This window comes from Zonotrichia leucophrys, chromosome 26, assembly GCF_028769735.1.
Source record: "Zonotrichia leucophrys gambelii isolate GWCS_2022_RI chromosome 26, RI_Zleu_2.0, whole genome shotgun sequence".
Lineage (NCBI taxonomy): Eukaryota > Metazoa > Chordata > Aves > Passeriformes > Passerellidae > Zonotrichia > Zonotrichia leucophrys.
This window is the reverse complement of record NC_088195.1, coordinates 4,420,153-4,442,799: the sequence shown is the minus strand read 5'-3', so window position 1 is coordinate 4,442,799 and position 22,647 is coordinate 4,420,153. Positions and strand designations below refer to the sequence as shown.

The 22,647-nt window shown below is 43.2% G+C and overlaps 1 protein-coding gene across 1 annotated transcript in view; it reads left to right on the top strand.

Annotated features, from left to right (window-relative positions):
• The window catches only part of TRIM33 (tripartite motif containing 33), a 55,231-nt gene extending 34,107 nt beyond the window's left edge, over positions 1-21,124 (top strand). The window contains exons 8-20 of the mRNA XM_064732913.1: positions 471-588; positions 1,918-2,165; positions 2,415-2,579; positions 3,292-3,492; positions 7,698-7,830; positions 8,520-8,583; positions 8,855-9,014; positions 9,694-10,040; positions 11,150-11,273; positions 12,233-12,307; positions 13,128-13,280; positions 14,971-15,021; positions 15,104-21,124. Of these exons, the coding sequence (XP_064588983.1) occupies positions 471-588; positions 1,918-2,165; positions 2,415-2,579; positions 3,292-3,492; positions 7,698-7,830; positions 8,520-8,583; positions 8,855-9,014; positions 9,694-10,040; positions 11,150-11,273; positions 12,233-12,307; positions 13,128-13,280; positions 14,971-15,021; positions 15,104-15,316 (2,052 nt within the window). The 3' untranslated portion in view covers positions 15,317-21,124. The remainder of the gene's footprint in view (positions 1-470; positions 589-1,917; positions 2,166-2,414; positions 2,580-3,291; positions 3,493-7,697; positions 7,831-8,519; positions 8,584-8,854; positions 9,015-9,693; positions 10,041-11,149; positions 11,274-12,232; positions 12,308-13,127; positions 13,281-14,970; positions 15,022-15,103) is intronic.
• The last annotated feature ends 1,523 nt before the right edge of the window (positions 21,125-22,647 follow it).

Sequence of the window (22,647 nt, the reverse complement as noted above, 5' to 3'; positions counted from 1 at the left end):
AGCCACAAACACAGAGGAGCAGGGAAATCAAATATATCCATAGTGAGATTAGGACACAAATGAGGTCAAATGTTGGTAATCCAAAGGATACACCCAGTTCTGCCATGTGGGTCCATCATGGCACCCTATCTTCAGATCTTAGAGCAGAGCCAAGCCATTGTGCAACAATGCACTCTTTACCAGAAGGGTTTAGGGAGTGTTGGTGTGGAAGGAATGGGGTCAGCTCTTTGAAGGCACCTTGGTGTTTCCCTGGACTCATTTCAATAATGTTGTGGTGTAACAGTGCTGCTCTGCAATCCTCAGAGTAAAGAAATTGTCCAATGTGGGATTTTCCTGACAAACTGAGAATTTCCCAGGCTGTGAACCAAACTTGCTGCTGCCAGTCCTTGTTGGTGTTCCATGGCCTAAACACAGAGTTGTTTCTCATTCCTGGTTTCCCTGTCAGCAGCAGTGTTTTTGTGTTCTCCCAGATCACCTTCCAGCTGAGGCACATCCTGAAGGCTCGCTGTGACCCCGTCCCTGCTGCCAACGGCGCCATCCGCTTCCACTGTGACCCCACCTTCTGGGCCAAGAACGTGGTCAATCTGGGTGAGCAGCCCTGCTTGTTTCATCTCTGATAGTGGGAAAACTCCCTTGAATTGAGGATATTCATCCAACAGGAGTGAGTGCAGTGTCTCTGAATGCAGGAGGCAAAAACTCAACCATAAAGTCTCATAACCCATCCAGCCCTGATTATTCTCCTTATCTGCTCTGTTCTTTCTTTTAGCAGAGCTTTCTCTAAATGGATGTTGTGTTCCAGGATGCAGTGGATATTGTACTGGGATTGGTTCTAGGAATGGCCCTAATCACAGAATCACAGAGTGGTTTGGGTTGAAAAGGACCTTAAAAGTCATCTCACTGCACCCCCTGCCATGGCCAGGGACACCTTCCACTGTCCCAGCTGCTCCAAACCCTGTCCCAGCTGTCCTTGGACGCTTCCAGGGATTGGGGCATCCACAGCATCTCTGGATTTCACACTGGTTCCGTGCCATTTCCACTTAGAGTTTGCAAAGTACAAGTTTGGAATGAGAGAAGAAGACGGAGCACAGTGACACAAAGATACCTGTTAGCACCTGCTTGTGAGCTTCTCAGTTGAATAAAAAATTCATAAAAAATCTGATCAAAATATCAGTTTTTGTGTGCGCTCACTCCTTGCTCTGTGTCCACCATCCAGGTTGGGGTGTTCCTGTCTTCAGCCAAGAGTGTTTATTCTCTAGGGCAGAAAGGAAACTGCCAACCTGCATAAAAAGGGACATTCAGATTCTACTGAGTGCACATTCACAAATTGATTTAAAAACCAACATTTTGCCTTTCCATATAAAAATAGGACAGGAGTTACCTGAAGAGGCAGCCTGGTCCATGACACTGGAGCCAGACAGGACTTGCCTGTAACAGTTTTGGTGTTGTGTTTGTAGAACCTGTTTGAGGTCACTCAGTGGTGGGACACTCAGATATCTCTTCCCAGGCTCTGCTTCTTTATACATAGAAACTTTGTGCTCAAAATGTTTGTTTTCTGTTTTATTTCTCATCTTGTCCATTTCTTGTGAAAGCAGAGAAGTCATTACTGTCTGTTATGGCTTTTTGGCTGTGCAGTTCCAGTTCTTTAACTCTTCCCTCACAGATCATATTTTTAATTTTGCTGTCTGTTCTTGTAGTCCGAGTTCTCTTTTTGCTTTTATCGTGTCTGGTTATTGAAGACACAAAGAACTTAAATTTTAATTTTTTAAAATGATATTTAATTTTTAAATTTAAATTTTTAAGCTTTCAAGCTTAAATTGCTCTGAGAAAACTGCATAGAAACATCAGAATCTTCCACATATGTCAGCCTGTGAAGGATGATGAGATCTAACTGTTGATTGCTTCTTTGGCTTTTTGTAGGTAACCTGGTCATAGAAAATAAACCAACCCCTAGTTACACTCCCAATGTAGTGGTTGGGCAAACTCCTCCAGGAACAAACCACGTCAACAAAGCTCCAGGACAGATCAACCTGGCGCAGCTTCGCCTGCAGCACATGCAGCAGCAGGTGTATGCCCAGAAGCACCAGCAGCTGCAGCAGATGAGGATGGCCCAGCCTTCCTCTGCCTCTGTGCCCAGGCAGAGCAGCCCCCAGGTCCTGCAGCAGCAGGTGAGTCCTTTGTGTGTTCTTATTTCACCTTCTTGCGCTTTATTTCATCCTAACGCCGAGATTTAAAATTGCCCTGTCAGATCTAAACTTACAAAGCAATTTGTAGACTAAAATCTTCTGAGATTTGAGATATTTTAATGTGACAGCTCTTTGCTTTGCTTGATGTTATGTTGCTGCTGCTGTGGAAAGAGATGGGCTTCTTTTCTCCATGATAAAAGCACAAATTTTAAAAAACCCAAACCCTTGCAGCCTCCCAGGTTGATCAGCATGCAGACCATGCAGAGGGGTAACATGAACTGTGGGGCTTTCCAAGCACACCAGATGAGAATGGCTCAGAATGCTGCTCGTATTCCAGGAATCCCACGCCACAATGGACCTCAGTACTCCATGATGCAACCTCACCTTCAAAGACAAGTATATCCTGTGTACATGCTTCATTGTGCCATTGTGCCAGCCTTTCATTCCAGCTCTAAATGTGTTTATCTGTCCCCTGTAGCTCACAGCTCCACTCATTTATATGCTTCTTTGCCATGTTGCATTACTGTGCTGTGACAGTTTTGCTGAATGTAAGGAAATTCAAACCTTAGGGGTGGAAATGAAATTAAATGCAATGTTTGTGTTGCAGCTTAGTTCTGGGAAGTAAAATGTTTCTTTTTTTCACTTTTCAGCTGAAAAGAACATTCAGAGGTTTATTAGGGAATAGTGAGGAGTAGTGGAGTTCAGAGTGATGGAGTTGAGGGGTTTTGATTAAATCAGCTGCTGAAGTGGTTTTAAATTCACACCTGAAGCAGGGATGCAGAGCTCTGCATGCCATTAAGAATAAAAATGCTTGACAATGCATGTTAATGTGACTGAAATACCAAAAGTGAAACAGTTAAAGAAAAAATCAGATGTGAACTCTCAAGCTATCTTTGGAGGAAGTAACTGCTTTAAGAAAACACCACTGTATACTTGGTGGGAGAAGTGCTGTGTGTTTAAAATGGAGCCACATCAGGCATCTTTGCTGTCCAAGTGAGGAAGAGGAGCAGTTTCCCTGCCCTCGGTGCTGTGCTCGGGTTCAGGTCTGTGTGAGGGCAGTGGGAGCTGCGGTGGCCCCGTGCCCAGCGCGGTGTCTGTGTCTCCCCAGCACTCCAACCCCGGCCACGCCGGGCCCTTCCCGGTGGTCTCAGTGCACAACACCACCATCAACCCCACCAGCCCCACCACGGCCACCATGGCCAGCGCCAACCGCGGCCCCACCAGCCCGTCCGTGTCGGCCATCGAGCTCATCCCGTCCGTCACCAACCCGGAGAACCTGCCCTCGCTGCCAGACATCCCCCCCATCCAGGTCAGTGCTGCTCCTCCTGCTCTGCTTTTGTGGTTGGGTACCAGGATTTGGCCATGCAATGGTGTAATTAGCATTTAAAGGTGTAGAATTCAAACTCATTTCACCTCTAAAATATTCCAAAAGCATGTTCTCCATCACCAACCCGGAGAACCTGCCCTCGCTGCCAGACATCCCCCCCATCCAGGTCAGTGCTGCTCCTCTGCTCTGCTTTTGCGCTTGGGTACCATGGAATGGTGTAAAGGTGTAGATTTTGAACTCATTTAATCTCTAAAGTAGTGCAAAAATTCTCCATCACCAACCTGGAGAACCTGCGCTCCCTGCAGGACATCTCCCTCATCCAGGTCAGTGCTGCTCCTCCTGCTCTGCTTTTGTAGTTGGGTGCCAGGATTTGGTCATGGAATGGTGTAAAGTTGTAGAATTGAAACTCATTTCACCTCTAAAATATTGAAAAAAATTGTTCTCTGTCACCAACCTGGAGAACCTGCGCTCCCTGCAGGACATCCCCCCCATCCAGGTCAGTGCTGCTCCTCCTGCTCTGCTTTTGTAATTGGGTATCAGGATTTGGCCATGGAATGATGTAGTTAGCATTTAAAATTGTAGAATTCAAACTCATTTCACCTCTAAAATATTGCAAAAATTCTCCATCACCAGCCCAGAGAACCCTGCCCTAGACATCCCCCCATCCAGGTCAGTGCTGCTCCTCCTGCTCTGGTTCTATAGTTGTGTACCAGGATTTGGCCATGCAATGGTGTAAAGGTGTAGAATTCAAGCTCATTTAATCTCTAAAGTATTGCAAAAATTCTCCATCACCAATCCAGAGAACCTGCCCTCCCTGCAGGACATCCCCCCCATCCAGGTCAGTGCTGCTCCTCCTGCTCTGCTTTTGTGGTTAGGTGCCAGGATTTGGTCATGGAATGGTGTAAAGTTGTAGATTTTGAACTCATTTAATCTCTAAAGTAGTGCAAAAAGTTCTCCATCACCAACCTGGAGAACCTGCGCTCCCTGCAGGACATCTCCCCCATCCAGGTCAGTGCTGCTCCTCCTGCTCTGCTGGTTAGGTGCCAGGATTTGGCCATGGAATGATGTAAAGGTGTAGAATTCAAACTCATTTCACCTCTAAAATATTGCAAAAATTCTCCATCACCAACCCGGAGAACCTGCCCTAGACATCCCCCTCATCCAGGTCAGTGCTGCTGCTCCTGCTCTGGTTCTATAGTTGGGTACCAGGACTTGGCCATGGAATGGTATAATAAGCATTTAAAATTGTAGAATTCAAACTGATTTTTCATCTCTAAAATATTCCAAAAACTTGTTCTCCATCACCAACCCGGAGAACCTGCCCTCCCTGCCAGACATTCCCTCCATCCAGGTCAGTGCTGCTCCTCCTCCTCTGCTTTTGTAATTGGGTATCAGGATTTGGCCATGGAATGATGTAGTTAGCATTTAAAATTGTAGAATTCAAACTCATTTCACCTCTAAAATATTGCAAAAAATTGTTCTCTATCACCAACCCGGAGAACCTGCCCTGGACATCCCCCCCATTCAGGTCAGTGCTGCTCCTCCTGCTCTGCTTTTGTGGTTAGGTGCCAGGACTTTAATAATTAATGTAATTAGCATTCAAAGGTGTAGAATCCAAAATTATTTCACCTCTAAAATACTGCAGAAAGTTCTCCATCACCAACCCAGAGAACCTACCCCTCCCTGCAGGACATCTCCCCCATCCAGGTCAGTGCTGCTCCTCCTGCTCTGGTTCTATAGTTGGGTACCAGGATTTGGCCATGGAATGGTGTCATTAGAATTTAAATTTGGCCAATAGTAGTTGGCCATGGAATGGTGTAATTAGCCTTTAAAGGTGTAGAATTCAAACTCATTTCACCTCTAAAATAGTGCAAAAAGTTCTCCAATATTGCAAAAAGTTCTCCATCACCAACCTGGTGAACCTGCCCTCCCTGCAGGACATCTCCCCCATCCAGGTCAGTGCTGCTGCTCCTGCTCTGGTTTGTGGTGCCAGGATTTGGTCATGGAATACTGTAATTAGCATTTAAAGTTGTAGAATTAAAATCTTCAGCCTTTCCTTTAGGCATGCATGTAGGGCTGACCTGCTCCACCTGGTAAGTTTTAGATTAATCAATATTTAATGAGTCCTGTAGTCCTGCTCCACTCAGCTGCTCTGGTTTTATAGTTGGGTATCAGGATTTGGCCATGGAATGATGGAGTTAGCATTTAAAGTTGTAGAATTCAAACTCATTTCATCTCTAAAATATTGCAAAAAGTTCTCCATCACCAGTCCAGAGAATCTGCCCTCCCTGAAGGACATCTCTCCCATCCAGGTCAATGCTGCTCCTCCTTCTCTGGTTTTGTGGTACCAGGATTTGGTCATGGAATTCTGTAATTAGCATTTAAAGCTGTAGAATTAAAATCTTCAGCCTTTCTCTTAGGCATGCAGCTGGTTTATCCATGTAGGGCTGACCTGCTCTACCTGGTAACCTTTAAATTAATCAATATTTAATGTATCCTGTAGTCCTGCAGTGCTGCTCCCCTCAGCTGCTCTGGTTCTATAGTTGGGTTCCAGGATATGGTTATGGAATTGTGTAATTAGCATTTAAAATTGTACAATTCAAACTCAGTTCACCTCTTAAAATATTGCAAAAAGTTGTCCAAGCCCTGGGAGTAAAATGGGAATTTTACTCCATGGCATCCACAGATGGTTGTGTGGAGAGGATGAATCAAACTCTTCAAAGAGCTTTAGTTAAGCTGATGGTTGAAACCCAGATGTGATGGATCAAATGTCTCCCTTTAGGCTTGTTAAGAATCAGAACCCAGCTCTGGGGTCTCACCCAGGAATATTTGGGTTACCCCTCCTGACCTTGCCCCAGAAGTTTTCCACCTATGAGGAAGTAGAAGCCAATGCCAAAAATATTTTATGTCTATAGCACAAAGCTTAGAAGGACCTGATCCACCTGGTAACCTTTAGATTAATCATTTTTTAATGTGTCCTGTAGTAAAATTTACACTTTAATTAATCCCAAATCTGTGTTCACTTCCTTTCTTCCACGAGACCATCTTGTGGGAAGATGGAATAATTAATGGTGATGTATTTTGAGTGCCCTGAATGGTGATTTATTCAGGATTAAAGGTGTCTGGAGTTTCTCTTGGATGTTCCTAGAAGGAAGCACAGAGGGGACATGTCCCATTGTCCCACAGAGAGGGGAAAAGCACAATTTAATGTACATGTGGAGGCAAATAAAATAAAAGTAATGTGTTTTCTGCAGGGAGGGGAGGAGGATGATGCCTTCATCCTGAGAACAGGACCTTGGCATTGAAATGCCCCTGTAAAACCCAGGAGATTTGGTCACCATACAGGAAACAAAATAAATTTCATCCAAGATGATCTGCTGGAATATCAGCTGCAACTTTGCAACTCTTAAATGTTCAGGGCTGGTGTGTTCAGTGTTCTCAGGAGGCTGCAGGTCATTTTTAATGTGAGAATGGTGGGAAGGAGGAATCCCATCTCAGTGTGAGCAGCCTGCAGTGCTGAGGCTTTAGGACAAAACATTACCATGCAACTTCCAGGTGCACTGAAAATGCAGAATTCTCCTGAGATATTCTTCTTTTTATACCTGTTCCTGCAATAGCTGTTATGGATTTTAGCTGGGTTCAGTGGATAGGAGGTGTTAGTCCTTCAGGCTGCTGGCACAGTCATTAAAACCCCCTTGGAATGCAGTGTGTTTCCAACACATTCTTGAATTTAACACATTTAAGCAGTTACAGCAACAAGGTCCCTGTTTCCTTGGGTTTAACAAGTGCAAAAATCTGTTTGAAAAGTGAGTGGGAGATTTCCCATCGTGATAAGGAAAGACAAGATTATGGCCTCCCTTAATATCTTAATTATGGAATAACTTCTGCAGCCTCAGAAATCTGGTATTTCATGACTAACACAGCTCCATGTGTGTGACTGACACACTGAGCAGAAAGTTTGCAGTGACCCTGTGTAAGTACAGCCCAGGATCATACTGGAAAAAAACCTCAAATTTAGGAGCTTTTGAAAAATATCACTTGTTTGAAAGCCTGATTTCTGCATGAAACTGATAAAAATATTTGCTGATTTCCTGAATCCTTGAAGGGAGAGGGAACAATTTCAATAATCACAATTTAAAGGTGTGAATGAGACCTCTCTGATTGAGGTTTTTGTTTTTCCTCCTCAGCTGGAAGATGCTGGTTCCAGTAGTTTAGATAATCTGCTCAGTAGGTACATCACAGGCAGCCACCTGCCCCCACAGCCCACCAGCACCATGAACCCCTCCCCAGGACCTTCAGCTCTGTCTCCAGGGTCATCAGGTAAATCTGATGGGTTTTTCTAGTTATTCCAGAATGTGATGGTTATTTCTGGGTGTTTAAGTTGAAAATAATTGCCTAGCATTTCCTGCCCAGAAGGGAAGCAATGTTCTATTTCAAATTTGTTTTGCTCAGAAATAGATTCTTCCAGAAATTTAAATTTTACCTTCCTTTAGAGATGTCTTTATAGTAACAAACTGCCAGCACATGGATGCAGTATTCCATATATATATATATATATATATGTATATATATATATATATATATATATATATATATGTATATATATATATATTTGGTTTTTTTGTATATATTTTTGTATATTTATATGTATCCATATAGAGACACTGTCAGGGGGCTTTCTGTGTTTCTCCAAACCTGCATGCAAACCATGCAGAGGCTGCTTTTTTGACATTATTAGTGGCTCTCAGTGCATAAAATTTGAGGATGTAATGGTCTGAAGGCTTTAGCACTGTTTGGATTAGGTGAAATAATTATTGGGCTCTAAGAACTGGGTGTTGTCACTTTTTATTGAATGTGATGTGCTGGATTTGTTGTGATCACAAGACTGAGAACAGCTGGCTTAGGTGACGTGGGAAATGGGGATATTCCTGCAGCATTTCTGGGGTTACCCAGCACCTGTCAGTGAATGTAAATTTGTGCCAAATCAGTTCTGTGCTGCTTCTCTGCAGGTTTGTCCAACTCCCACACTCCTGTGAGGCCCCCCAGCACCTCCAGCACAGGCAGCAGAGGAAGGTGAGTGTCACACTAACAATGTCAGCCTAAAAAAATCAGACATGAATAATTCCAAAAAAGACTTGGCAGTTGGCAAATTGTGCTTTGTCATAACTGTGACTGAGGAATAGAAAAATACTTACATGAAAATTTATATTTTTAATTTTTTTTCCTGCACTTCTTTAAATGTGCTGCCACCCTTTGCCTTTCTTTTGGGAAACAGTTACCTGAATTTCTTTGCCCTGTTGATTTATCCTGTTATTTATCTGGTGATGTGCTGATGTCTCTGCAGCTGTGGCTCCTCAGGCAGGACTGCTGACAAAACTGGCATTGGCTTCAAGGCTGACCAGGTGAAAGTAAAGCAAGAGCCAGGCACAGAGGAAGAGATCTGCAGCTTCTCAGGAACAGTAAAGCAGGAAAAAACAGAGGATGGCAGAAGGAGTGCTTGCATGGTAAAGTTAGTTTGTGCTCAGTGTTTTCCTGGCAGCAGTTTAAGAATTTAGAAAGGAAAAAAAGAAAAAAAAGGCATTTTTACTCTGAAGCTTTATTCTAAGAGGTATTTTCTCCTTGGTAATGCTCTGCCAGGCACAGAGTGGCCTGTAATGTAAATATTATCTTTAATGATTGAAATGAAGTGTAATAGAGTGTATTTCCTGCTTTTAATCCCTAATTATTAAAAGCTGTGAGTCACCCACTGATAGTAGACATTCCCATATAAGTCATTGCATTCAGGAAACCTCCAGTCAATCAGAAGTTCTTAAAGTATAAATCAAATAATTAGCAAATAATCTTTTTCAGTGTTTCCCAGCTATGCTTGATTGAACAGGATTGTGTACAGGGAGCAGGGTGGTGGAGTTGAGGATTTTTCCTAATGACAATCAAGTTGTCATTAACAGCTTTTAATGACTCAGTGTGTTTGGCTTGTTATAGCATTTCTCTTGTTATGTATCAGAAGAAATGAGTGTTCTACAAAGAAAGGACATGTGGAAAAGCAAATTTCAATACTGTGTGCAGCTCAGCTCTTCCTCGTGGTTTTTGGGATGTGAGCATGGTGCCTTTGAATGGTGGGAGGATTTTGAATATCCTGCAATAAAATCAACTCTGATTTCCCACGTGCCGCTTTCATTGCAGCTCAGCAGCCCCGAGAGCAGCTTGACACCACCACTATCCACTAACCTCCACCTGGAGAGTGAGCTGGAGGCTTTGGGCAGCCTGGAGAACCACGTGAAGACAGAGCCAGCAGATGTGGGCGAGAGCTGCAAGCAGCCTGGGCACGGCCTGGTGAACGGGAAGTCGCCGGCGCGCAGCCTCATGCACCGCTCGGCCCGCGCGCCCGGGGAGGGCAGCAACAAGGACGACGACCCCAACGAGGACTGGTGTGCCGTGTGCCAGAACGGGGGCGACCTGCTGTGCTGTGAGAAGTGCCCCAAGGTGTTCCACCTCACCTGCCACGTGCCCACGCTGCTCAGCTTCCCCAGGTACCCGCGGCAGCGTCACGGGGTGGGCACGGAACCCAAAGGGGTGTTGCCTCCAAAACCACCCAAAGTGGTTTCTTATACTACAACAATATCATATCCTTATACTACAAAAATATGATATTTCCAAGGCCTTGCCTGAGTTATTTATGTGTAGCTGATTGTCAGGAGCCAGCACATCCCTCTGGCTGTCCTGAGCAGCCAAGAGCCCTGCCAGGGATCTCACAAGTCCTGAGCCCAAAATGCCCCTGTGGGTTTGGTTATGACCCATGGAGCAAATTACCAACCTTAGATGAAGATCTGCAAGCCATGACAAATTAAGTAGAATAATAGTGAAGTTATCACAAGGTGAAAAAGTAAAATTTTGGGGTTTTTAGAATGGGGATTCAGGAGGCAAGATGGAGGGATCTGGGCATGTCCAGCCTTTCTCCTTCTTCTTGGCCTCCATCTTCTGCTGTGATGGTGGCACTTTTGGATTGGTTTAGAGTAGAAGCTCACTGTCTAACATAGGTGATAGGTATTGGGAAGTAATTGTAAATATTGTACATGTAGTTTTTAGTATAAAAAGATAACACTGCCCTGGGGGCAGGCAGAGTGCCTGGACTGTCTTGCTGAGCACACCTTGGCTGGACAGGAGAAAGAATTTTATAGATAAAACACAATAAACAACATTGAGACTGAGAAATTAAGGGCTCTGACTCTTTCTTCAAGCACCAGGCTGGGAAAAGAGACTTTCCAACATTTCTCTGACCTGCTAGAGATCCCCACAGCTGATCAGTGTTTATCTGATAACAGAATCCTGTTCTGTTTATCTGTTTGTGTAAAGTCCCACAATGCGATTTTGGTGTGTAAAGTTCATTTTAAGGCAAGGTGAGAAGGGTGTACTGTAAAGTTAATACTTTATAAAGTGTTAAAGCATCATATGAGGGCAGGAAAAATGGCCTTGACTGGCAGAATTATTGTGAGCATTAAGGGTCAGTCCTTGGTTTTGGGTATCCAAGTCTTCACTGCAGTAGAATGTGAATCTTTAAGAGTGAATTAAAACTATTTGTAGTCATCACTGATGAGAATTTATCCCTGGATGTGTGCAATAATTGTGTTTTTCTCTTTAGTGGAGAGTGGATCTGTACATTCTGCAGAGACCTGAGCAAACCTGAAGTGGAATATGATTGTGACAATTCCCAGCACAGCAAGAAGGGCAAGACAGCACAAGGCCTGAGTCCTGTGGACCAAAGGGTGGGTGTCAGACCTGCAGGAATCTGCTTCCCAGGAAAAAGCTCTCTCACATCAGCTCCCCCTCACTGACTGGAGATGGTTTTCCTTTGGCTGAAGCAAATTAAATGTTGTTAAGGCTTTGCAAAAGAACCCAAATGAGATTTTTCCTGCTGTGGCCACATCTCCAGGTGTTGGTGACTGTGGGAGTGCCCCAGTGCCGTGGGACTGTAATCACTGAGGAGCTAAAATCCAGCATGAACACAGATTCTGTATTTAAATGCATCATTGAACATGCACTTGATTAAAAGTCCTTTGCATTTAGCATTGGTGTCATCTCCATAAAATATTTCTGGGAGCTTGGTGTGTTAAGTGCATTCTGTGAGAGGTGCTGGGAGTGTTCAGGTGCATTCTTGGGGAATTTTAATGATTTTGACAATCACAATTATTTTGAGCTTTATTAATCAGCCTCTGTGTAGTGTTAGGAGTATCATCAAATCAAATTCCTCTAAAGGAATTACAAGCAAAGCAAGGAAAAATATTTCAACAGGGAATTTATAGAAACACTGGCTCTGCTTTCAGATTGTTCAGTTTTGTCTTGTGGGGAAAAGTCTGCAGCTCAGTCCTTTCCTGTTACATGTGGTTGTCATTGGACAAAAGCAGTAAAAGTGGTTGTAGTTGGTATTTTATATTAAAATTTGCAGTATATTAGCATGTCTCTCCATGCTTGTCTTCAGCCCTAAACTTTTGGTTAGGAAGGAGAAAACAAAGAGGAAATTTGTGAAAAGTGAATGGGGTTCTGCCTCTCAACTCTGCCCTAAGAACTTTATCATTTCTAATTAAGTTGAGGGGGTTACATTTAAATTTTCTACTATGCTGTTAAATTAGAAGCCTGTTAAGCCTGTTTAAAGTATGGATGTATGAATTTCTGGGCTAGAGATAAATGAAGAATATTAATCTGACCCTGTTTGTTTCTTTCTCAGAAATGTGAACGCCTCCTGCTTTACCTGTACTGCCACGAGCTGAGCATTGAGTTCCAGGAGCCAGTCCCAGCCTCGGTGAGTGTCCTGCAGAACCCCTGGGGAATTCTGTGTGGGGTAACAGAAATGAGAGTCTGGAGCTGGATTTGGGATCAGTCTGAAAGTTCTGGCAGCCATCCAGCATTTTGTGGGGCTGAGAGGGAGAGCAGCTGATTCTGGAGCTGCTCCAGGCAGATGCTTCACTGCCAGTCTCAAACCCAGATATTTAAAAAATACTTGCAATTAGCAGTTATTGAATTGGAACAAGTTGTCTCAGGCTACCCATGAAACTCAAAATGTTTTAGGAGGGCTTTTTGGACAAATTTGTGAAGGAGAGGAGGGAATAAACTGCTTTGACTCTTGTGTCTTCAGCTGTAAAATAAGTAAGTAATGAAAAGCTTTGTGGTGCTGTGAGAGACACTGAAGGTTAGAGAGAATCCCAGAGTGGTTTGGGTTGGGAAGGACCTTAAAGCTCCTCCAATCCCACCCCTGCCATGGCAGGGACACTTCCACTGTCCCAGGGTGCTCCCAGCCCTGCCCAGCCTGGCCTTGGGCACTGCCAGGGATCAGGGGCAGCCACAGCTGTGCCAGGGCCTCAGAACCCTCACAGGGAAGGATTTTACCCCAATATCCAATCTAAATCTACCCCCCTTCAATTTAAAACCAGTCCCCCTTGTCCTGTCACTCCATACTCTTATAAATAACTTTTAAAAGTTCAGTTTGAGGAAAGAAAATTAGGAAATTGTTCTGCTTTGCTGAATGTGCCTGAAATGAGATAAGGGATTGACACCTTCAGTGTGGAAATTCAGCTGTGAGCTCTGCAGCCATTCAGTGCTAAATCACTGTTGGTTTTTTCCAGATACCAAACTATTACAAAATCATAAAGAAACCCATGGATTTATCCACGGTGAAGAAGAAACTGCAGAAGAAACATTCCCAACACTACCAGACCCCCGAGGACTTCGTGGCCGACGTGCGGCTGATCTTCAAGAACTGTGAAAGGTTTAATGAAGTATGTTAACTTCCAATCTGAGCACCATCTGTCCTTTAAATGGAAATTTATTTCAACCTGGTTGTGCAGCTTCTCCCATGAAAAGCTCTGCTTCCAGCTGTAACTTCTGCTTTTGGAGCAGATGCTGAATCAGATACTTGAAAACCAAACCAAACTCAAGGCAATTGCAGAGTAACTTCTCATTTTTAATGAAATTGGGAGAGCAGAGGGAACTATTGAAATGCATTCAGTGGTCTCTGTGAATGAGGAGCAGGGTGACCTGGTTACTGTGCAGCAGATTGATTGTAGAAGTGCTTAGGAAGTGCCATAAAGACAACCAAAGAGTCTTTAAAAATGTCTCAAGCTGCCCAGGTAATTGGTTTACACTCATGGAACAGTGGATAATCCACTGAGAAACTTCCTCTACTGGGGAGAAATCTGCCTTTCTGAAGTTATTCTGGTTTTAGTACCTCACGTAAATGAATCCAACAAAGCTTTGTGGCCCTTATGGCTCTTATTAACCTTCCTGCTTGAACCCCTTAGTGGTTGGGCTCTCACAAAAATCAGTTTTCAGTGAATAATTTGGGTATGGGGTCATATTTTTTACTAATTTTGCAATGATCCCATCTGATAATGAAATATCCCTTACACCTGAAATGTGACTTGGGGAGATAAATGACCTGAATGTTACTGAGCAATGGGAAAATAATCTGAATATAAATTAAAAAAAGGTGATATTGGGCTGAAACTGAGTAGGAGCTAAGGGGGTTCCCAATTTTTGAGATGCTTTAAAGCAAGCATGACAAAAGGCATCACAGGGAATGGCTTTATTCTGACTTAAAATGCAGAAAGCAGCCAGTATTTCTTATTTCTCTGCAAAATGTAGCCAATATTTCTTATTTCTCTGCAAAATGTAACCTGGACTTGCAGTGTTTGGGCTCCATTTCTGCCCTGTGCAGAAGGAAACTGAAGGAACTGCACAAAGCTGCAATTAAAACCTCCCTAGGAAAAATCAGGGTCAATGATGTGATGCTGGAACTGCTCACAAGCATTTGGGATTTTGACAGCCCTGACTCCTTTATGTCCCTGCATTAGAGGAGGTTTATTAGGTAATTTAATTATGTGAACTTCTCAATCAGGGGAATTAATGAAGCATCCACTCTAGAGGAAAACATGCTGCAGCTCTTAGAGACCAGAGTACAACAAGGGAGGAAGGACTGAAGGATGTGGTGATTTTTTTAACTTTTTTTAAAAAAGAAAAATAAATGTGTTTCAGCTTGCCTGGCTCATGGCAAAAGTTGGGTCACTCTGACCTCTCACAGCAGCATCATGTCGAGTGCCTCTAAGCCAAAAGCTTTTCCAAAGCAGAAATCCCAGTGGGGTAATCGCCAGGAAATCTCCTGGAGCTCCTCCCTGCCAAGGAGAATTCCCCACAACCATGCCCAGGCATTTCCAGTTTATTGTGAGGAAAGCAGTGATGAGTGGAAAATGGCTGGGAGCCACTTGTACAAAAGTTGTGTGTTCTGTTGAAGGTTTATTTAGCACCTAAGACTGTTTTAAACCTGCTGCCTAAGTTTGGGAACTAAAGCTAACAAACCATAACAAACTGTCTCGTTGTTATGGCTGACTTTAGTCATCCAATCCTGTGCGATCTCGTAACTTTTAGAAAGGATTATAATTTCATTTTTTTTGACTCTGGTATCCTTTTTAGATGATGAAAGTTGTTCAAGTTTATGCAGAAACACAAGAGATTAATTTGAAGGTAAGCGTTTCAGACCATGCACACTTGGTGAAGGGATGTGCATTTCCAACAGGTGAATATTCCTGTCTTCTTTCGTCCACAGGCTGATTCAGAAGTAGCACAGGCAGGGAAGGCAGTTGCATTGTACTTTGAAGATAAACTTACAGAGATCTACTCAGACAGGACCTTCCAGCCTTTGCCTGAATTTGAGCAGGAAGAGGATGATGGTGAAATAACTGAGGACTCCGATGAAGATTTTATACAACCACGTAGAAAACGCCTAAAATCAGATGAGAGACCAGTGCATATAAAGTAATCTAATGATATGGACCTAAAATTTATTGTAAAAACTGTTATTTAAGTGTTCCTGGAATATTATCATGCCTACAGTGGCCATCTTGCAGAAGCTGATAGCTTTTTAAACAGTATTAGATAACAAAAAACACTTGTACAGAAAAACATTCGCATCAAAAGGGGAAAAAAAACCTGTATTGTAAATTTTTGGTGGTTTGTATTTTTTTTTTTTCCTTGATTACTTGCTATATTCTTTCTTTTCCTGCTGGAGGGGACACACTCATGCTGGTCTCACAGACAGAGGTGGAGGAATGTTGAAGAGAAGCAGATTTGATAGGAGATGTTCCATGTACAGATAAGCCTGTAGTGACACTGGACCCACTCAGTGACTGTGTCTTGCATTCCACTGCAGTGTAAACTGTGAGCAGAGCTCCTGAAATCCCCTCTGTGTCCACCCAAGTGTGTGTTGGTCGTTGCTTTGATCATCTCATTGAAGCAGGACTGTGAATAACTGATCTTCTGTGTCCATCCAAGTGTTGACATTTTTGCTTTCTTTACTCCATTTCATGTATAGCGAAAGGAAGAAGAAAGAAAAATCATTAAACTGTTCTGAATGGGCGAGTGCAGGAATGGGAGGCAGATGAAAGGCTAAGCTGGTGGCTCCAACCCCTCTGAGTAGGACAAGGTGTATTTATTAAACTCCTGTACCCAGAACATTTTAATGGCATCCATGGCAGAAGTCTCAGCGTTGTCATCTGTCCCTGACCCCCTGACGAGGCAGAATGTTCTCTCCAGTGTTCATTCTCTACTTTTCTGTACTTAAAATATAGACTGAAGAGGTAATAACTGGTTGGGGTGTTTTTCCAGTCTTCCTAAATATCAGTTTCTAATAGACCACTCGGCAAACAATAACCTATTAACTACCAAATGTGTAAAATTTCCTGTATTCACTTTGTCTTATTTGTAAATAGTGAATTGAGATTTCTTGCAGCTCAGCAACATTTGCTGAACTGTTTTTAAGCTAATATGTATTCTTATTGATTGTTCCTATCAAGAAAAGATTTGTAATATATGCTATTTCTAACATTGCATTCATTTTGAGGTTCTGTCTTATTTTTCTTAGAGTACTTCTCAGAACTTTCTTCAGAAGCAGCTTGTGAGGGAAATGTGCAGGAAGATTGGAATCAGTCTGAGTTTGGGTTGCCTGTCCATCCATTGAACAAAGCACTTGCACAGGGTTTGGCCTTGAGTGGTTTTTGGTCAAAAAGTGAGAACTGAACAATTTCCCAATTCCTCAGTAACCCCTGGGGCACCTCTGCAGTGCCTTCCCTTGCATTGCCTCCATCCCAGCATTCCTGGTTAGAAATCATGGAATCACAAGGAGTTACAGCTCCAGGAGTTGTTTTCTTTGCTGACACAAGTCAGTCCTAGAAATAAATACAATTTCTGGCCTTCAGATTGATCTTGTTAAAGGAAGTTGAAGAATTCGTGGAACCAATGAGCTCAAGATGGCAGACTCTGAGTTTGCCATGGTTTGTGTGGATCCAGCAATTCTGTGGGAGATCCCTGGGGGTTTGGTGTGCTCAGCACAACAATTCCTGTGACATTGTCCACGCTTTACCATCATGGTAAAGAGAAATATTTTAGCACAATATCAAATGGAGAAATGCTCTCAGCAGTTTTTATGCAAATCACTGCAGATTTGGTTTCTTTTGTAAGAACCAGGTCTGTGTACCTTGGGATTCTCCCTCTTGCAATAAATGAGGGGACTGAAGGTTTTTTAACTTCCAGCTCACTTCTTCACTCAAATGTTACACTTCAAACTCAAACTGGTTGTTTTTTTTAAATTTCTTAGACATGAACAGTGCTGTTTTAAGTTTATTTTTTACCAGTTTGTATGTGAAAGGAAAAGGAATTCCACTTCAACATATTAAATTGACAAAGAGCAACAACTTTGCCTGTGGAAAAGCTGATGTGTGAATAGGACACTGGTAGTGACAAGGGATCATTTCATGGCTCTGTGTATTGCCTATTTATGCATTTCTAGTTTCTCAGCTTCATTTTGCAAAAGGAATATTATTAAAATTATCATGAAAATAAGATTCTGTGAGCTCTCTTCACTCGGGCCTCCTGTTTTTTTTGTGGCACTTTGGTACCTTCAGGCCTCACCTTTTGAGCTTTTCCCTGGGCAGCAGCTGGGGATTGGATCCTGCAGAGACCCTGGGGATGAGCCAGAGTGTGGGGTGGGCATGGGGGATCCCAGATGGAGTCAGGGGGTCCCAGCATAGGACAGGGGCATCCCAGGTGGAGTTCAGGGGGTCCCAGCAGAGTTCAGGGGATCCCCAGATGGAGTTCAGGAATTCCCAGCATAGGACAGGGGGATCCCAGCAGAGCTCAGGGGATTCCAGATGGAGTTCAGGGGGTCCCAGCAGAGCTCAAGGGATCCTGTCATAGGACAGGGGGATCCCAGCTGGAGTTAAGGGGATCCCATATGGAGTTCAGGGGATCCCAGCATAGGACAGGGGGATCCCCAGATGGAGTTAGGAATTCCCAGCATAGGACAGGGGGATCCCAGCAGAGCTCAGGGGATCCCAGATGGAGTTCAGGGGATCCCAGCATAGGACAGAGGGATCCCAGATGGAGTTCAGGGGATTCCAGATGGAGCCCAGGGGATCCCAGCAGAGCTCAAGGGATCCTATAATAGGACAGGGGGATCCCAGGTGGTGCTCAGGGGATCCCAGCTGGAGTTAAGGGCATCCCATATGGAGTTCAGGGGATCCCAGGTGCAGCCCAGGGGATCCCAGAAGAGCTCAGGACATCCCAGCAGAGCACAGGGGGATCCCAGATGGAACCCAGGGGATCCCAGTGGAGCTCAAGGGATCCTGTCATAGGACAGGGGGATTCCAGGTGCATCCCAGGGGATCCCATATGGAGTTCAGGGGCTCCCAGATGGCGTTCAGGGGATCCCAGCAGAGTTCAGGGGATCCCAGGTGCAGCCCAAGGGATCCCAGCAGAGCTCAGGGGAGCTCAGCATAGGACAGGGGGATCTCAGATGGAGCCCAGGGTATCCCAGTGGAGCTCAAGGGATCCTATAATAGGACAGGGGGATCCCAGGTGCAGCCCAGGGGATCCCATATGGAGTTCAGGGGATCCCAGCAGAGTTTAGGGGATCCTGGGTGCAGCCCAAGGGATCCCAGCAGAGCTCAGGGGAGCTCAGCATAGGACAGGGGGATCTCAGATGGAGCCCAGGGTATCCCAGTGGAGCTCAAGGGATCCTATAATAGGACAGGGGGATCCCAGGTGCAGCCCAAGGAATCCCAGCAGAGCTCAGGACATCCCAGCAGAGCACAGGGAGATCCCAGATGGAGCCCAGCTGGAGTTCAGGGGATCCCAAATGGAGCACAGTGGGAAGGACCCCAAACCCTCCAGAGAAACTCAGTGTCCCCCTGGCTGCTGCAGGAGCTCTGCTCCCCACCCAGAGCCCAGAGCAGTTCCCAGTGTTCTGGGACAGCCTTTCCTTTGAGGTGGCCTCTCCAACACTTCACTGCAGGTGGAGAACTTGGCCAGCTCGTGCTCAGCATCTTCTGCACGCCAGGGGTGCAGCTGGGCTGGGCCTTGCTGGGCCTGAGCTCTTCCCTTGCACCCTCCAGAGCTGCTCCTCCCGCCCATCCCCAGTGCTCAGCAGGATTATGTGGAATTTTGAATGTGTGCAAGGAATCTCAAGTGTTTCCTTTATACAAGGAAACAAAACATTCTCTCCTCCTCCTTCTTCTTCTTCCCCTTCATTTTTGAACTCCCAAAGCAGCAATTCAGTGATTGTTTTGAAAGCAGCAAAGTTCTATTAGAAATTATTTCAATGATAAACTCTGCTAATCCCTTCCCTGGTCCTGTAGGCTGGGTGTTCATCACAGAACTGGGAAGGGTTTGCTCAGTGGGAATAATTTTTGGTGTAACTCATTAGTGGGTTTGTATTAATGAGCCACATTAATTCTCTGGGCATCTTCTCCATGCCAGCTGCTGGGTGTGCAGTGTGTGAGTGGGAAATCAGAGCACAGATTACATCAGGAAATCTGTAAAATTGGGGTGGCAGGAGGAATCTGGCACTTGGTGCAACTCTGCCCTCATTTAAAATACTCCCAAAAATTTATGTCTCCGTTTTGGCTGAGAATTTTTGTTGTCCCTCAAGTTTTAAGTGAATCCAAAGAAGGAAAAGGCAGTTTGAAATGAGAGTGCAAAGTGCCCAGTGTGAGCAGCTGTCCTGCCATGGATTCCTGGTGATGAGGGGAAATTCAACAGCTCAGTGGGCTCAGGGCTTTTATTTTGCTGTGCCCTGGAATGAAGTGGCCTAGAGCACAATAAGGCAGAGCTGTAATTGATAAAAAGGGGATTTCTCCAACTTGTGCAAACAAAAATGCTCAGTTCAGTGTGGAGAGGTTGTTCCTCAGTGGGGGATGTCACTGTGACACTCTTCATGCTGGATCAAACATCTCAAGTCACTGGAAAAGTCCCTAAAATGAGCCCAAATTTCTGGTTTATCCCCTGGTTTTGGCTGACATGGAATAGTTTAGGTTATTGCAGCAGTATTTTCAATCCGTTTGTGTGGTGTACTGGGAATTGGCTTTTCCCAGTTGGCTTTTCCTTGTTTTTCTCACTCTCTTCCTCAGAAAAAAGCAATAAAACTGCTTTGTCGTTTGCCTGTCAGCATGACAGGAATCCTCTCCTTAGGATAACGATTTTATAGGGAAGTTTGTATGCAAATCACCAAGCCTAGCTTTTAAAAACAAAGTCTGCAGCAGTTCCTGACAATATAGAGTGTGGCATTTTATTTTAAAAAGTTGGGGAAAGTTCCATATTTTTTTAAGAAGTAGCTGTTTGAACAAATAATGGAGGTACTTTTTTAAAATAAAAATGTAAATGCCACAGTTTACACAGATGGCACGTATGGATTGTATCTTTGGGTATGGTGATTTATTTTGTCTTCTCAAAGTGTGTGTGCAGTAACTCTTCCATCTACTTCCACTTGGCTTATGGGGATCCTTTTTGCTGCTTTCTGATGCATCAGGATTGAAGCAGCTTTCCAAAACTGCAGTTAATTTGGGAATCTATTATAAGTGGACTGTGAGATGGATGAAATGCAGGTTGGGCCTTTTCTGTTGGGTGAAATCACAGCTGGAATAGAATTTAGAATAGAATTTAGAATAGAATTTAGAATAGAATTTAGAATTGATGGGATTTCTACAAAGAGAGGCACTGGAATGTTTTGTAAGCTGGACTTTGGCAGGATTCAGCCTGGAGTGAGCTCCCTGCACACCTGTGCTCACCTGCACTGGGGGAATTTCAGGCTCAGAGCACCAGGACATGTGTAAATAATCCTGTACAGATCTGTGCAGTGCAAAGCTTGTTTCACATGTAAGCATCCTCCTGGAAGGGTTCAATCATGGCATTCTTTGATTCTTCAATTATTTCCTGCTTCCAGTACTGGAGTTGGCTCATTTTGCACATAATAAACTTGCCTCATCTTTTAATATGATTCTTCAAAAAAACCCCAAAAGCTGTTTCTGTGATATTGTATTATCTGAATCATCCTATTTAACTTTTTTTTTTTTTAAAGTTATTGTTTCAAATTGTTCTGTTCTTGTGTTTTTTTGCTGGTGTGTAATTAAAATCAAATTTTTCTTTCCCTGGTTATTTAATACTTTAGCTGCCTGTAAATATTTCTTGTTAAGTGCTCTGGAATGTGCTGTAGAAGTTGTATTAGCTCAGTTTAAAGCATTGTTTGGAACCCATTTTGGTTGGTTATTTCTATTAAATTAGAAAAATCATTCTTTCAGTTGGAGTTTCTTTCTTGCACATCATCAGATACAGATCCTTACCTGGCACAAGATTTTCCTGAAAACACCTGCAGTGTGGAAATAGGGGGAAAATTGGGCTGCAGGAGCCCAGGTGAGCCCAGCTGAGGCTGCAAAAAATAATTTGTCACTTTTATCTACACCTGGGCATGGGACACAAGTTATTAAAATAAAGAATTTTTTAAAAGTTTAATAATGGATACAATAAGAGACAAAAATCCAGTGTTGAATTATATCCTTTTCTGACCCCAACTGAGAGGTATTTTAAAAACTTTAATTCTATTTTTAAACCATCAAAGAAGTTTTTTCTGTTCAAGAGAGAGGGGGAAATGGATTTGTAGAAAATTCTCCAAACCTGACAGAAGGCTGACACAGTGTGCATCTGTATGCAAACACTGAGATAAGAAATGCTGGCTTAGAAATGCCATGGGATGAGACAAGACTTTATCGAGAGAGAAATGGAACAAGTTTCAAAAATTTTCTACAAATCAATTTCCAGCAGCCAGAGAACACACAGGTCCATTCAGACAGTGTTACCTTTATAACATCACATGCAGATTCATGTGTTTCATGAATTATTGTTTGAATTTCAAACATTCTTGTGAATTTTCTGATGTTTTGGGAACTCCTCTGTTTGACTTCTTCACACTGCATGATGTCCAGGGTGTTAGGTCAATATATTTTATTTTTTCTTGTGTCTCCATTCTGCTGTTTCACATCCTCTGATAAGGATTTAGTGTCTCCTTAAATTTACCATGGTTTTCTCTAATTGTCCTCAAATTTAACTTGGTATTCTCTAATTGTCCTCCAGTGCTCTGCTTTGTGTCACAGTTATCACTTGGACAGTGGATGGCCTTACACTGGTTTTAGTTTCACAAAAACCTTTTTTTTTTTTAAATCTTATATTTTGCTAAGGTCTATATACAATACCCTCATCCCACTATTATTTCCATAAGCAATACATAGATATTATATTCATTACACTACTATTTCTGTGGGCAACACAGTGCACACTTGAGCTGAAATTTCATTATATTATATTATATTATATTATATTATATTATATTATATTATATTATATTATATTATATTTACATTACATCATATTATATCATATATTGTATTTTTAACTGCTACTATTTCTAAATATTTATAATCACGAACAACAAGCAAAATCTAATACATAAGCGTGAAAGGCAATATTATCCGGCCATTTTTCACACATCTCACCTGAAGTTCCCTTGGAATAATTTTTCTCAGCCGGGTGCCTTAAGAGGCTGTGGTAGCCAGTAAAAGCCCTAAAGTTCAGTAATGTTGCACAAAATTAACTTAGCTCCAGACATAACAAAAACATTTCAGAACATTGCTTGCATTTTTAGATGGAACAGATAGAAACATGTGAATGAACAGACAGAACAATTTGAATGAGCAGATAGAACAATTTGAATGAGCAGATAGAACCATTTGAATGAACAGATAGAACCATTTGTGCAGATTTTGGGTA